This window comes from Carassius auratus, unplaced genomic scaffold (assembly GCF_003368295.1).
Source record: "Carassius auratus strain Wakin unplaced genomic scaffold, ASM336829v1 scaf_tig00214734, whole genome shotgun sequence".
In the NCBI taxonomy this organism is placed as follows: domain Eukaryota; kingdom Metazoa; phylum Chordata; class Actinopteri; order Cypriniformes; family Cyprinidae; genus Carassius; species Carassius auratus.
Genome location: NW_020527786.1, coordinates 31,363 through 43,901, shown reverse-complemented (window position 1 = coordinate 43,901; position 12,539 = coordinate 31,363). Strand labels below are relative to the sequence as shown.

Below are 12,539 nucleotides of genomic sequence, written 5' to 3'. Positions count from 1 at the left end.
ACCCACCCCGATTCGATCCCACGACCTCTCGGTTTGGGACGGTGCCTTAGCGAAGTGCGCCACATTAGTTGACACACAGTTTGCATGGCACAGAAGAGAGGTTAAGGTGTGAGAATTAACTCTCAAAAGCCCGAAGCAGCATTTTAGCCAGATTAGCATGCTACGCTAAAAAATGCTAACGTTGCTCAAAGTTAACCAGATAGCTCAGGAGAACCCATTAGAGTCAATAGAAACGTGTTAGCATTTTTAGCTAATTAGCATGCTAAGCTAATAGCATAAATCAACCAGCACAGGCACGGTCAACTTCAGACTGTACACGTCGGGACGGGAGTGAATTATCAAAAATCTGTTCAGTCATTTCTCTCAGGCCCGGTCTGAAGTTCATCTGATAAAATTTTTGAACAAAATTGAACAAGATTCAGGGAGGAGTAGCGAAAAAACTGTATTTAAATCCATTCAATATGGCGGACAGACGCCATATTGGAAAATGGCAAATTGAGACATCATCTGATTCGGCATAACCCACGGAATCAAATGACATAAAAATATCAAAAATCGATCAAATTTACAGTAGTTATAAGGGTTTTGCAAGAATCGTTATATCTCTTGAACACTAGGTGGCGCTGTCTTCTAACTTCCGGGGTACCTCAGGCACATGTTGTTGATGATGCCTATCGATTTTTGTGAAGATATGTACAGTAGATCAAAGATATAGCAATTTTTGACAAATTCAAAATGGCGGACGGGTGGTCCTGGTGGTCTTGACAAAATTGACATCCACAGATTCGGAATGATCTAAAGAATCCATAGACATCAAGAATCATAAATTTCTGATGAATTGTTCAGAAGTTATAAGCAAAAAAGTGCATTTTGGTATCTCAACACCCATAGGTGGCGCTGTTCCCAAATTTGGCATGGACCCCCAGATCATGGTGTAGATGAAGTGTACCAAGTTTGGTATCGATTGATCAAAGTTTGGCCGAGATACAGCATCTCAACCGATTTTAGGTCAGCCTCAGTAAGTTCACAGCATCATAACTTTTTTTTTCACTAGTGTTCAAAAAATCTGTTCAGTCATTTCTGTGCGGCTCAGTCCAAAGAACATCTGAGCCAAATTTCAGAAGAATTGGACCAATTTTGAAGGAGGAGTAGTGTTTAGACTGAATACTGTACTTTTCAAAATGGCCGCTACTGTAATGGGCGGAGTCTTAATGTAGGTATGGAATGGAATCTCCATGAAGAGACAAATAGATGTACTAAGTTTTATTTTCATAGAATTAGTGGTTCAAGAGTTATTAACGTTTGAATGTTGAATTTTTGAACTGGTGGTGGCGCTGTAGAGTTGGCCTAGAGACCCCAAAGTTGGTCAGATCACTAATAATGGTCATCTCTACAAGTGTGCCAAATTTCATCATTTTCCCATGTTCCCTTCATAGGGCTGCCATAGACTCCCATTGGACGAGAAGAAGAAGAAGAAGAATAATAATAATAATAATAATAAAATAAAGTACAGATACAGATACATAGGGGCTACAGCCCTCTGGGTTGGCCCCTAATTAATAAATATAGCTGCAAGCAGCGATACCGGGCCAAGCCCTGAAGGGCTGTAGCCAGAGCAACGAGCGGGACGAAGCAAAACGGCCAAAACGGAATTCCATCGGATCGACGTTACCCACCCCGGATTCGATCCCACGACCTCTCGGGTTTGGGACGAGTGCCTTAGCTAAGTGCGCCACATTAGTTGACACACAGTTTGCATGGCACAGAAGAGAGGTTAAGGTGTGAGAATTAACTCTCAAAAGCCCGAAGCAGCATTTTAGCCAGATTAGCATGCTACGCTAAAAAATGCTAACGTTGCTCAAAGTTAACCAGATAGCTCAGGAGACCCATTAGAGTCAAATAGAACGTGTTAGCATTTTAGCTAATTAGCATGCTAAGCTAATAGCATAATCAAACAAGCACAGGCACGGTCAAGCTTCGGAGCTGTAACACGTCGGGAACGGGAGTGAATATCAAAAATCTGTTCAGTCATTTCTGTCAGGCCCCGGTCTGAAGTTCATCTGATAAAATTTTGAACAAAATTGAACAAGATTTCAGGGAGGAGTAGCGAAAAAACTGTATTTAAATCCATTCAATATGGCGGACAGACGCCAATTGGAAAATGGCAAATGAGACATCATCTGATTTGGCATAACCCACGGAATCAATGATAAAAATATCAAAAATCGATCAACATTTACAGTAGTTATAAGGGGTTTTGCAAGAATCGTATATCTCTTTGAACACTAGGTGGCGCTGTCTTCTAACCTTCCGGGGTACCTCAGCACATGTTGTTGATGATGCCTATCGATTTTGTGAAGATATGTACAATAGATCAAAAGATATAGCAATTTAATGAACAAAAATTCAAAATGGCGGACGGTGGTCCTGGTGGTCTCGACAAAATGACATCCACAGATCCGGAATGATCTAAAGAATCCATAGACATCAAGATCATAATTTTCTGATGAATTGTTCAGAAGTTATACAGCAAAAAAGTGCATTTTTGGGTATCTCAACACCCATAGGTGGCGCTGTTCCCAAATTTGGCGTGGACCCCCATATCATGGTGTAGATGAAGTGTATCAAGTTTGGTATCGATTGATCAAAGTTTGGCCATGATACAGCATCTCAACCGATTGAGGTCAACCTCAGTAAGTTCACAGCATCATAAACTTTTTTTTCACTAGTGTTCAAAAATTCTGTTCAGTCATTTCTGTGCGGCTCAGTCCAAGGAACATCTGAGCCAAATTTCAGAAGAATTGGACCAATTTTGAAGGAGGAGTAGTGTTTTAGACTGAATACTGTACTTTTCAAATGGCCGCTACTGTAATGGGCGGAGTCTTAATGTAAGGTGTGGAATAGAATCTCCATGAAGAGACAAAATAGATGTACTAAGTTTGATTTTCATAGAATAAGTGGTTCAAGAGTTATTAACGTTTGAATGTTGAATTTTTGAACTGGTGGTGGCGCTGTAGAGTTGGTCCTAGAGACCCCAAAGTTGGTCAGATCACTAATAATGGTCATCTCTACAAGTGTGCCAAATTTTATCATTTTCCCATGTTTCCTTCATAGGGCTGCCATAGACTCCCATTGGAGAAGAAGAAGAAGAATAATAAATATAGCTGCAAGCAGCGATACCGGGGCCAAGCCCTGAAGGGCTGTAGCCAGAGCAACGAGCGGGACGAAGCAAAACGGCCAAAACGGAACTTCCATCGGATCTACGTGACCCACCCCGGATTCGATCCCACGACCTCTCGGGTTTGGGACGAGTGCCTTAGCTAAGTGCGCCACATTAGTTGACACACAGTTTGCATGGCACAGAAGAGAGGTTAAGGTGTGAGAATGAACTCTCAAAAGCCCGAAAGCAGCATTTTAGCCAGATTAGCATGCTACGCTAAAAAATGCTAACGTTGCTCAAAGTTAACCAGATAGCTCAGGAGACCCATTAGAGTCAATAGAAACGTGTTAGCATTTTAGCTAATTAGCATGCTAAGCTAACTAGCATAAATCAACAAGCACAGGCACGGTCAAGTTCAGAGCTGTACACGTCGGGAACGGGAGTGAATATCAAAAATCTGTTCAGTCATTTCTGTCAGGCCCGGTCTGAAGTTCATCTGATAAAATTTTGAACAAAATTGAACAAGATTTCAGGGAGGAGTAGCGAAAAAACTGTATTTCAATCCATTCAATATGGCGGACAGACGCCATATTGGAAATGAAAATTGAGACATCATCAGATTCGGCATAACCAAAGGAATCAAATGACATAAAAATAACAAAAATCGATCAACATTTACAGTAGTTATAAGGGGTTTTGCAAGAATCGTTATATCTCTTGAACACTAGGTGGCGCTGTCTTCTAACTTCCGGGGTACCCTCCGGCACATGTTGTTGATGATGCCTATCGATTTTTGTGAAGATATGTACAGTAGATCAAAAGATATAGCAATTTTTGACAAAATTCAAAATGGCGGACGGGTGGTCCAGGTGGTCTTGACAAAATTGACATCCACAGATTCGGAATGATCTAAAGAATCCATAGACATCAAAGAAAATAATTTTCTGATGAATTGTTCAGAAGTTATAAGCAAAAAAGTGAATTTTTGGTATCTCAACACCCATAGGTGGCGCTGTTCCCAAATTTGGCGTGGACCCCCAGATCATGGTGTAGATGAAGTGTACCAAGTTTGGTATCGATTGATCAAAGTTTGGCCGAGATACAGCATCTCAACCGATTTTAGGTCAGCCTCATTAAGTTCACAATTGAATAACTTTTGAACAAAGACGAAAATCAAAAATCTGTTCAGTCATTTCTGTGCGGCTCAGTCCAAAGAACATCTGAGACAAATTTCAGAAGAATTGGACCAATTTTGAAGGAGGAGTAGTGTTTAGACTGAATACTGTACTTTTCAAAATGGCCGCTACTGTAATGGGTGGAGTCTTAATGTAAGGTATGGAATGGAATGTCCATGAAGAGACAAAATAGATGTACTAAGTTTGATTTTCATAGAATAAGTGGTTCAAGAGTTATTAACGTTTGAATGTTGAATTTTTGAACTGGTGGTGGCGCTGTAGAGTTGGTCCTAGAGACCCCAAAGTTGGTCAGATCACTAATAATGACCATCACTACAAGTGTGCCAAATTTCATCATTTTCCCATGTTTCCTTCATAGGGCTGCCATAGACCCCCATTGGCCAAGAAGAAGAAGAAGAAGAATAATAATAATAATAATAAAACGTACAGATACAATAGGGGCTACAGCCCTCTGGGCTTGGCCCCTAATAATAAAACATACAGATACAATAGGGGCTACAGCCCTTTGGGCTTGGCCCCTAAATATAGCTGCAAGCAGCGATACCGGGGCCAAGCCCTGAAGGGCTGTAGCCAGAGCAACGAGCGGGACGAAGCAAAACGGCTAAAATGGAACTTCCATCGGATCGACGTTACCCACCCCGGATTCGATCCCACGACCTCTCGGGTTCGGGACCAGTGCCTTAGCTAAGTGCGCCACATTAGTTGACACACAATCTGCATGGCACAGAAGAGAGGTTAAGGTGTGAGAATTAACTCTCAAAAGCCCGAAGTAGCATTTTAGCCAGATTAGCATGCTACGCTAAAAAATGCTAACGTTGCTCAAAGTTAACCAGATAGCTCAGGAGACCCATTAGAGTCAATAGAAACGTGTTAGCATTTCGGCTAATTAGCATGCTAAGCTAACTAGCATTAATCAACAAGCACAGGCACGGTCAAGTTCAGAGCTTTACATATCGGGAACGGGAGTGAATATCAAAAATCTGTTCAGTCATTTCTGTCAGGCCCGGTCTGAAGTTCATCTGATAAAATTTTGAACAAAATTGAACAAGATTTCAGGGAGGAGTAGCGAAAAAACTGTATTTCAATCCATTCAATATGGCGGACAGACGCCATATTGGAAAATGGCAAATGAGACATCATCTGATTCGGCATAACCCACGGAATCAAATGACATAAAAATATCAAAAATCGATCAACATTTACAGTAGTTATAAGGGGTTTTGCAAGAATCGTTATATCTCTTGAACACTAGGTGGCGCTGTCTTCTAACTTCCGGGGTACCTCAGGCACATGTTGTTGATGATGCCTATCGATTTTTGTGAAGATATGTACAATAGATCAAAAGATATAGCAATTTATGACAAAATTCTAAATGGCGGACGGGTGGTCCTGGTGGTCTCGACAAAATTGACATCCACAGATCCGGAATGATCTAAAGAATCCATAGACATCAAGAAAATAATTTTCTGATGAATTGTTCAGAAGTTATAAGCAAAAAAGTGCATTTTTGGTATCTCAACACCCATAGGTGGCGCTGTTCCCAAATTTGGCATGGACCCCCAGATCATGGTGTAGATGAAGTGTATCAAGTTTGGTTTCGATTGATCAAAGTTTGGCCGACATACAGCATCTCAACCGATTTTACGTCAACCTCATTAAGTTCACAATTGAATAACTTTTGAACAAAGATGAAAATCAAAAATCTGTTCAGTCATTTCTGTGCGGCTCAGTCCAAAGAACATCTGAGCCAAATTTCAGAAGAATTGGACCAATTTTGAAGGAGGAGTAGTGTTTAGACTGAATACTGTACTTTTCAAAATGGCCGCTACTGTAATGGGTGGAGTCTTAATGTAAGGTATGGAATGGAATGTCCATGAAGAGACAAAATAGATGTACTAAGTTTGATTTTCATAGAATTAGTGGTTCAAGAATTATTAATGTTTGAATGTTGAATTTTTGAACTGGTGGTGGCGCTGTAGAGTTGGTCATAGAGACCCCAAAGTTGGTCAGATCACTAATAATGGTCATCTCTACAAGTGTGCCAAATTTCATCATTTTCCCATGTTCCCTTCATAGGGCTGCCATAGACCCCCATTGGACGAGAAGAAGAAGAAGAAGAAGAAGAAGAAGAATAATAATAATAATAAAACGTACAGATACAATAGGGGCTACAGCCCTCTGGGCTTGGCCCCTAATAAACACCAGCAAACAAACAGTTATATTAGACAAGATTTTTTACAATATGATAAAAAATATTAATATATTTTTTTAATCTTTATATGGTTCAAAGACGAAAAGTGGTTTTCAAGCATAAAAAACTTTAAAGTTTGATGCAACATTACTTTTTTTCTTTAAATTACAATGTGTCCTGTTTTTTCTGAGCAAAAAATAATGAGTCACAGGAGACACCCATGTCATTCAGTGAAACAACAGTACACGCTCTCTCACTCACACACACACACACACACACACACACACACACACATATATATATATATATATATATATATATATATATATATATATATATATATATATATATATATACACACATACATATATCACTATAAGATCATCACCATCAACATAATGCTCAATAATTCTGTGTGTGTGTGTGTGTGTGTGTGTGTGTGTGTGTGTGTTTACCTGTCTGTGGCTCTGCAGGAAAATCAGTCACTTTGCTCTTGTCTGAAAAGGATGATTTGACAGGAACAGGGAAGAATCCTCTCAGGAAAAGAGCGATTGACACAATCTCACACATGAGACACAATAAAGCAAATACTGATGAACTCAGCTTCATGATGAAGATCAGTAACTGTCATCAAAACAGTCATCACACTAATGAGACAACACAAACACTGGCAACATTCGGGCCTGCTCTCTGATTTCTCATTGACCGCGATCAACCGTCAGTAAATCCACACGATTAATGAAGACTCTGCCGGATTAATGTTTTGAAATGATCATTTCCGTGTTGAGCCAGGCGGGTCACTACGGCAACTCAGAAGGATCGTTTCTCAAAACATTTCTCGGACTTTTATTGTGTAATCAGAGCCAAAACTCTCTAAAAAATATTTATTTTATTTACGTTTGCATAGTATTTAAACGTATTGTGTACAGTTTTGTATAATTTATTTAATACATAACTTTATAAAATAAATAGTATCTTAGTACGTTATATATAGACTGTTTTTTTTTCACAAGTTAGGCGACAGGAAGAAAACATTTTCTTTATTCTCGAAACTTACATTATTTCATATGTATATAATTTTTTGTTATATTATTATGTTTATACTATTAACCGTGGAATGAGATGTACAACTGTGAGGTCACCAGTGGTTGTCATGGTAACAATTATTGTATGGCGCTTTATTCCTTTTTCGACAATGTCAACAACGTGTTTTATTTGTAATAATTTATAGACAGAGAAAGCCACAATCTATCGGAATAAGCAACGCGATGTGTCATTTATTAAAGTTCTGCTGACTGTAGAAGTGAAGTGTGTCTTTAAGCAGTGATTTAGTGCTTCTGTTCGTCGAGAGAAATGACCTGCCGTGAACTCAACTCCAGAACCTCGAAGCTTCTCAGTGAAATCCACGAGATTTATCAAGATATCAGAGAAGAGTCAATACAACCAGGTGATCAGAGATGAACAGTCCATAACAGCAGAAACATGGCATTGCATTTCTTATGTGTGTGTGTGTGTGTGTGTGTGTGTATATATATATATATGTATATATATGTATATATATGTATGTATATATAATGTTTTATTTTTGTTTTTTTAAAGCAGAGACTTCTGGTAGGTCGGTGGAGAACACGGTGATTCTGCTTAAAGAGAAAGCAGAAAGAGGAGATTTGCAAGCCGCCTTCCTCCTGGGACAGTTACACTATGAGGAGGTGACTGATGCCTTAAATTATTCTGATTCAATATGCAAAGACAGAATCACGTAAGAATTAGCTTTCTGCATTACTGAAAAAAACAGTATATTGATGTATAATAGTTACACACATCTCAGGAATGATCTGGTATCTGCAGGGCCGCTACGCAGAAGCAGAGATCATCTTTGATGGCATTAAAGATGAAGATCCTCGAGCTCTGTATCAGCTGGCTGTCATATATTACGATGGCCTTGGAACCAAAGAAGACCTTGTGAGGACCACATTGCTGTTATTATGATATCTCACACATACACTGTACAGTTAATAGACCATTATTAATAACATATAATGCAACAAAAAGCTTTTCGGATGTTACAAATTTCTTAAATGTCAGATTTCCTTTATTATACTATTAATATCTCAGTAACAGAAACAATAAGATCTTATTTGTTAACATTAATGCAATACCTAATGTGAACAATGAGCAATATATTTTTAAAGAATTTACTTACCTGTTAATGTTTAAAATTAATCAAAAAAAAATTCACAGTGCATTCATTAATGTGAACAGATAATTGTATTAGTAAATGTTGAAAATAACGTTTACTCAGATTAGTAAATACTGCAGAATTAATGATCATAGTTTTTTTTATTTTTCTACTGAAACCCTTTAACAGCGCAAGGCAATTGAGTACATGAGAACAGTTGCATTCTGGGATTCGTCCGAGGTGGGCTGTATCAGATACGCAGCGCTGTATAACCTGGGCCGGTCGTATCTGGAGGGTTATGGTGTCGAGGCGTCCAGCGCTGAAGCAGAGCGGTGAGAAACAAGCACTGCAAAATATAATGTCAAAAAATGTATGCATAAAAATGTGAAGCACGTCTGATGAACATTTCTGTGGCAGGCTTTGGCTCCTGGCAGCTGATGATGGAAACCCGAACGCTAGTGTGAAAGCGCAGTCGTCTCTGGGCATGTTTTACTGCAGACCGGAGACTCTGGACCTCAGAAAGGTCTTGATATCACTCACAACCGTCATGCATCATCAGCTGGAGCACTGACCTGTAGACCTAGGGTGTAGGAGACCATTAGCATCGGGTTCCTTTGGGAAGTTCTAATGGGTTTTCAGAATAGAGGTTTGTGATTTAGGAGTGAAATAAGGTCTGTGGTTGCAGTAGCATTACGGGAAGAGACTTTCGTGTTTTGTTTTAATAGTTGCTAAAAAGCTTCTAGATCGACTAGAAACACACATGGAGCTGTTTGCTTGATGAAGCTGAACCACAATAGTCCTCATATAGCAATTTGGAAACATTTTGAAAAGCACACAGTGGCTTCAGAGTTCACATTTGATGTATAACTTTGTATAATTTATGTTATGTAAAAAAAAAATATGAATGTGAAGTTAAATAATGCTAACCTCAGACCTTATTCTACTTATACATCAGACAAAAACCCATAACAATTCCTGAGGGACCCCCTAGTGAATTAGCCATCCAAGCTGGCCTATAAAATAACACTATGACTACACTTCTACACAAAAAAAAAGGTTTATAATAAATTTAAATAATTATAATAATATAGTTAATTAAGTTAACAATACATATGAATTATAATAAATATAATATTTAGAATAAAATTATAATAACCTATTTAAAATGATTTTACCTAATTTAAAATGAAGTGAAGAAACTTTTTCTTCCCACTTTCCTACTTAAAGCTAGTGTTAGAGGTCTTTTTTGATAGATAGATAGATAGATAGATAGATAGATAGATAGATAGATAGATAGATAGATAGATAGATAGATAGATAGATAGATAGATAGATAGATAGGTTTGGAACAACGTGAGGGTGAGTTAAAGCTGCAGTTGGTAACTTTTGACGCTCTAGCGGTTAATAAACAGAACTGCTTGCGTCTTGCGGAAGAACATCGTAGCCGGAACTACTTCTCTCTGTTTATGTCTATGAAGAATCACAAAGGTACTGGGTTACTCCGCCGCGGTATCCCCGAAGCAATCTAAACTAGTCCGAATATAAACACTTATTATAGGTGCACCCTAGTGATTCAGGACAAGCTAAAAACACGGTTTGGAAAATGGATTCATGGTGTACTCGCTTATTATATACATTTTGTATACTTTGAACACAAAAAAAGTTACGGACCGCAGCTCTGATTGGTTGTTTCTTACCGGGAGCGGTAAGAAACAACCAACACGCAACCTTCCGCAACACGCAAGCAGTTCTGTTTATTAACCGCTAAAGCGTCAAAAGTAACAGACTGCAGCTTTAATGATGACAGAATGTTTGGATGAACTATCCCTTTAAATCATCATCAGCAGTCAGAGAAACAGAGATCTCACGCACTGGTGTTTAATGTCTCTGTCTTCCATCAGTCTGGTGATGTGTTGATGTACCGCAGGCGTTCTCGTGGCACTCGGAGGCGTGTGGTAACGGCAGTCTGGAGTCTCAGGGCGCTCTGGGTGTCATGTATCTGTACGGTCACGGCGTGCAGAAGGACCCCGACGCGGCCCTGTTCTGCCTGAAGGAGGCGGCAGAGAGAGGAAACGTCTACGCTCAGGGTCACCTGACGGCCTGCTACTACCACAGGAAGCTCTACTCCAGAGCAGCCGCCCTGGGAGAGAGGTACAGCGCATCCTGCAGAAACCGTGAAGGACACCGTTCTGTTTCCTGTGGTAAAAACGGGTTTGTTTTAACTCTCAGAGTGTGCGGATACGAGGACATCAGTGCCATAGCGCGACACACGGACTGTCTGGAGGAGTACATCAGGAAGGGCATCGCTATAGCCATGTTTTACTACGCACGCTGCCTTCAGCTGGGCCGAGGCATCCTGAAGAACAGAGACAGAGTGAAGAGCTACTTCTCACAGGTACTGTTGAACACCGTACCATTATAATGCCAGTTCTGATGTTGGACCTCTAAAAAACACTGCTACTGAGAAGCAATGTGGGAAAATAGAAGATGTGGGTGACATTTGGAGGTTCAGTGGTACCTAGGTTTGATTTCTCGTTTTGCCTCCATCAGGCTGCCAGGATCGATCCAGAGATCTGTAAGGAGCTGCAAATGGACGTGGTGCACGGCAGGATATAAATCACAAGTGCAACAGCAATCACTCATTTAATCTCATCACTGTAATTGATGGATATACAGTTGTGCTCATGAGTAAGCATATCCCTTGCAGAATATGGAAAATGTCATTTCATTTGAACTAAATAAGGGGGATCATGGAAATTGCATGTTATTTATTTATTTTATTTAACACTGTCTTGAATAAGCTATTTCACGTAACAGATGTTTATGTATTCTCTACAAGACAAAATAATAACAGATTATTTTTTTTAAATAACTTATTCAAAAGTTCTTTCTGTTTTGTGATAGTTGTTCATGAGTCCCTTTTTGGCCCTGAGCAGTTGAGCCTGCTGTTCTTCAGAAAAATCCTCAAGCTCTGGCACATTCTTTGGTTTTCCAACATTTTCTGCAAATTTGAACCTTTTCCAAAAGTGACTGTATGATTTTGATATCCATCTTTTGGACAGTTGGGGGACTCATACATAACTATGGTATAAGGTAGAAAGCAACATTTATTGATGCTCAAGAAGGCAACACAATGCATTAAGAGCTGGGGGTGCAACCTTTTTGAATTGTATGATCAGAGTAAATTGTACTCATTTTTTCTTCTGGGAAACATTTAAATATTTGTGTAGCTTCTTGAGTGCAGTACCAGATGAAAAAAACATGATCTTTAAACAAAATAAGAAAAATGTACATATCATCATCCTGTTCAAAAGTTTACACCCCCAGCTCTTAATGCGTTGTGTTGCCTTCTTGAGCATCAGTAAATGTTTCCACCTTTTGTAATAGCTGTTTATGGATCTCAAAATCATACAGTCACTGTTGGAAAGGGTTCCAATATGCAGAAGATGCTGGAAAACCAAAGAATGTGCAGGAGCTGGAGGATTTTTCTGAAGAACAGCAGGCAGCTGCTCAGGATCAACAAATTACACTTGAACAGCTATCACAAAATATAAAAACATAAATTTAATCCAAGAAACAACACAAAGTATTAAGGGGTATGAAAACTTTTGAATGGGGTAATTTTTATAAATTCAGTTTTATCATTGTCTTGTGTGAAATAGCTTATTCATGACAGCACTAAATAAAAAATAACATGCAATTTTCATGATGTCTCTTATTTTGTTTCAATTATAAAAAATTTGCACATTCTGCATTCTAAACTTCAATAACCTTTTTGGGATGCTGATGAATTAAAAAGTTTTAATATTACTC

At 39.1% G+C, this 12,539-nt stretch overlaps 1 protein-coding gene across 3 annotated transcripts; it reads left to right on the top strand.

Annotated features, from left to right (window-relative positions):
- Window positions 1–7,759: 7,759 nt before the first annotated feature.
- LOC113092889 (LRP2-binding protein-like) lies at window positions 7,760–12,145 on the top strand. 3 transcript variants are annotated; one of them, XM_026258662.1, is made up of 8 exons: window positions 7,760–7,994; window positions 8,150–8,256; window positions 8,396–8,509; window positions 8,916–9,058; window positions 9,144–9,249; window positions 10,654–10,877; window positions 10,956–11,121; window positions 11,277–12,145. In XM_026258662.1, exons 1-8 carry the CDS (start codon window positions 7,901–7,903, stop codon window positions 11,340–11,342), a joined length of 1,020 nt encoding a protein of 339 aa, XP_026114447.1. In that variant the 5' UTR covers window positions 7,760–7,900; the 3' UTR covers window positions 11,343–12,145. The 3 variants fall into 3 exon arrangements, with proteins under 3 accessions (XP_026114447.1, XP_026114446.1, XP_026114448.1); XM_026258661.1 differs by having other exon boundaries at window positions 7,762–7,994; window positions 8,147–8,256; XM_026258663.1 differs by lacking the exon at window positions 7,760–7,994 and having other exon boundaries at window positions 8,173–8,306.
- Window positions 12,146–12,539: the final 394 nt, after the last annotated feature.

Excerpts from the sequence above, each read along its gene's own strand:
- LOC113092889 (XM_026258661.1), top strand. The coding sequence starts at position 7,901 with ATGACCTGCCGTGAACTCAACTCCAGAACCTCGAAGCTTCTCAGTGAA. Across the intron at positions 10,878-10,955 it reads GCAGCCGCCCTGGGAGAGAG|AGTGTGCGGATACGAGGACA; the intron begins GTACAGCGCATC and ends TTTAACTCTCAG. Across the intron at positions 11,122-11,276 it reads TGAAGAGCTACTTCTCACAG|GCTGCCAGGATCGATCCAGA; the intron begins GTACTGTTGAAC and ends TGCCTCCATCAG.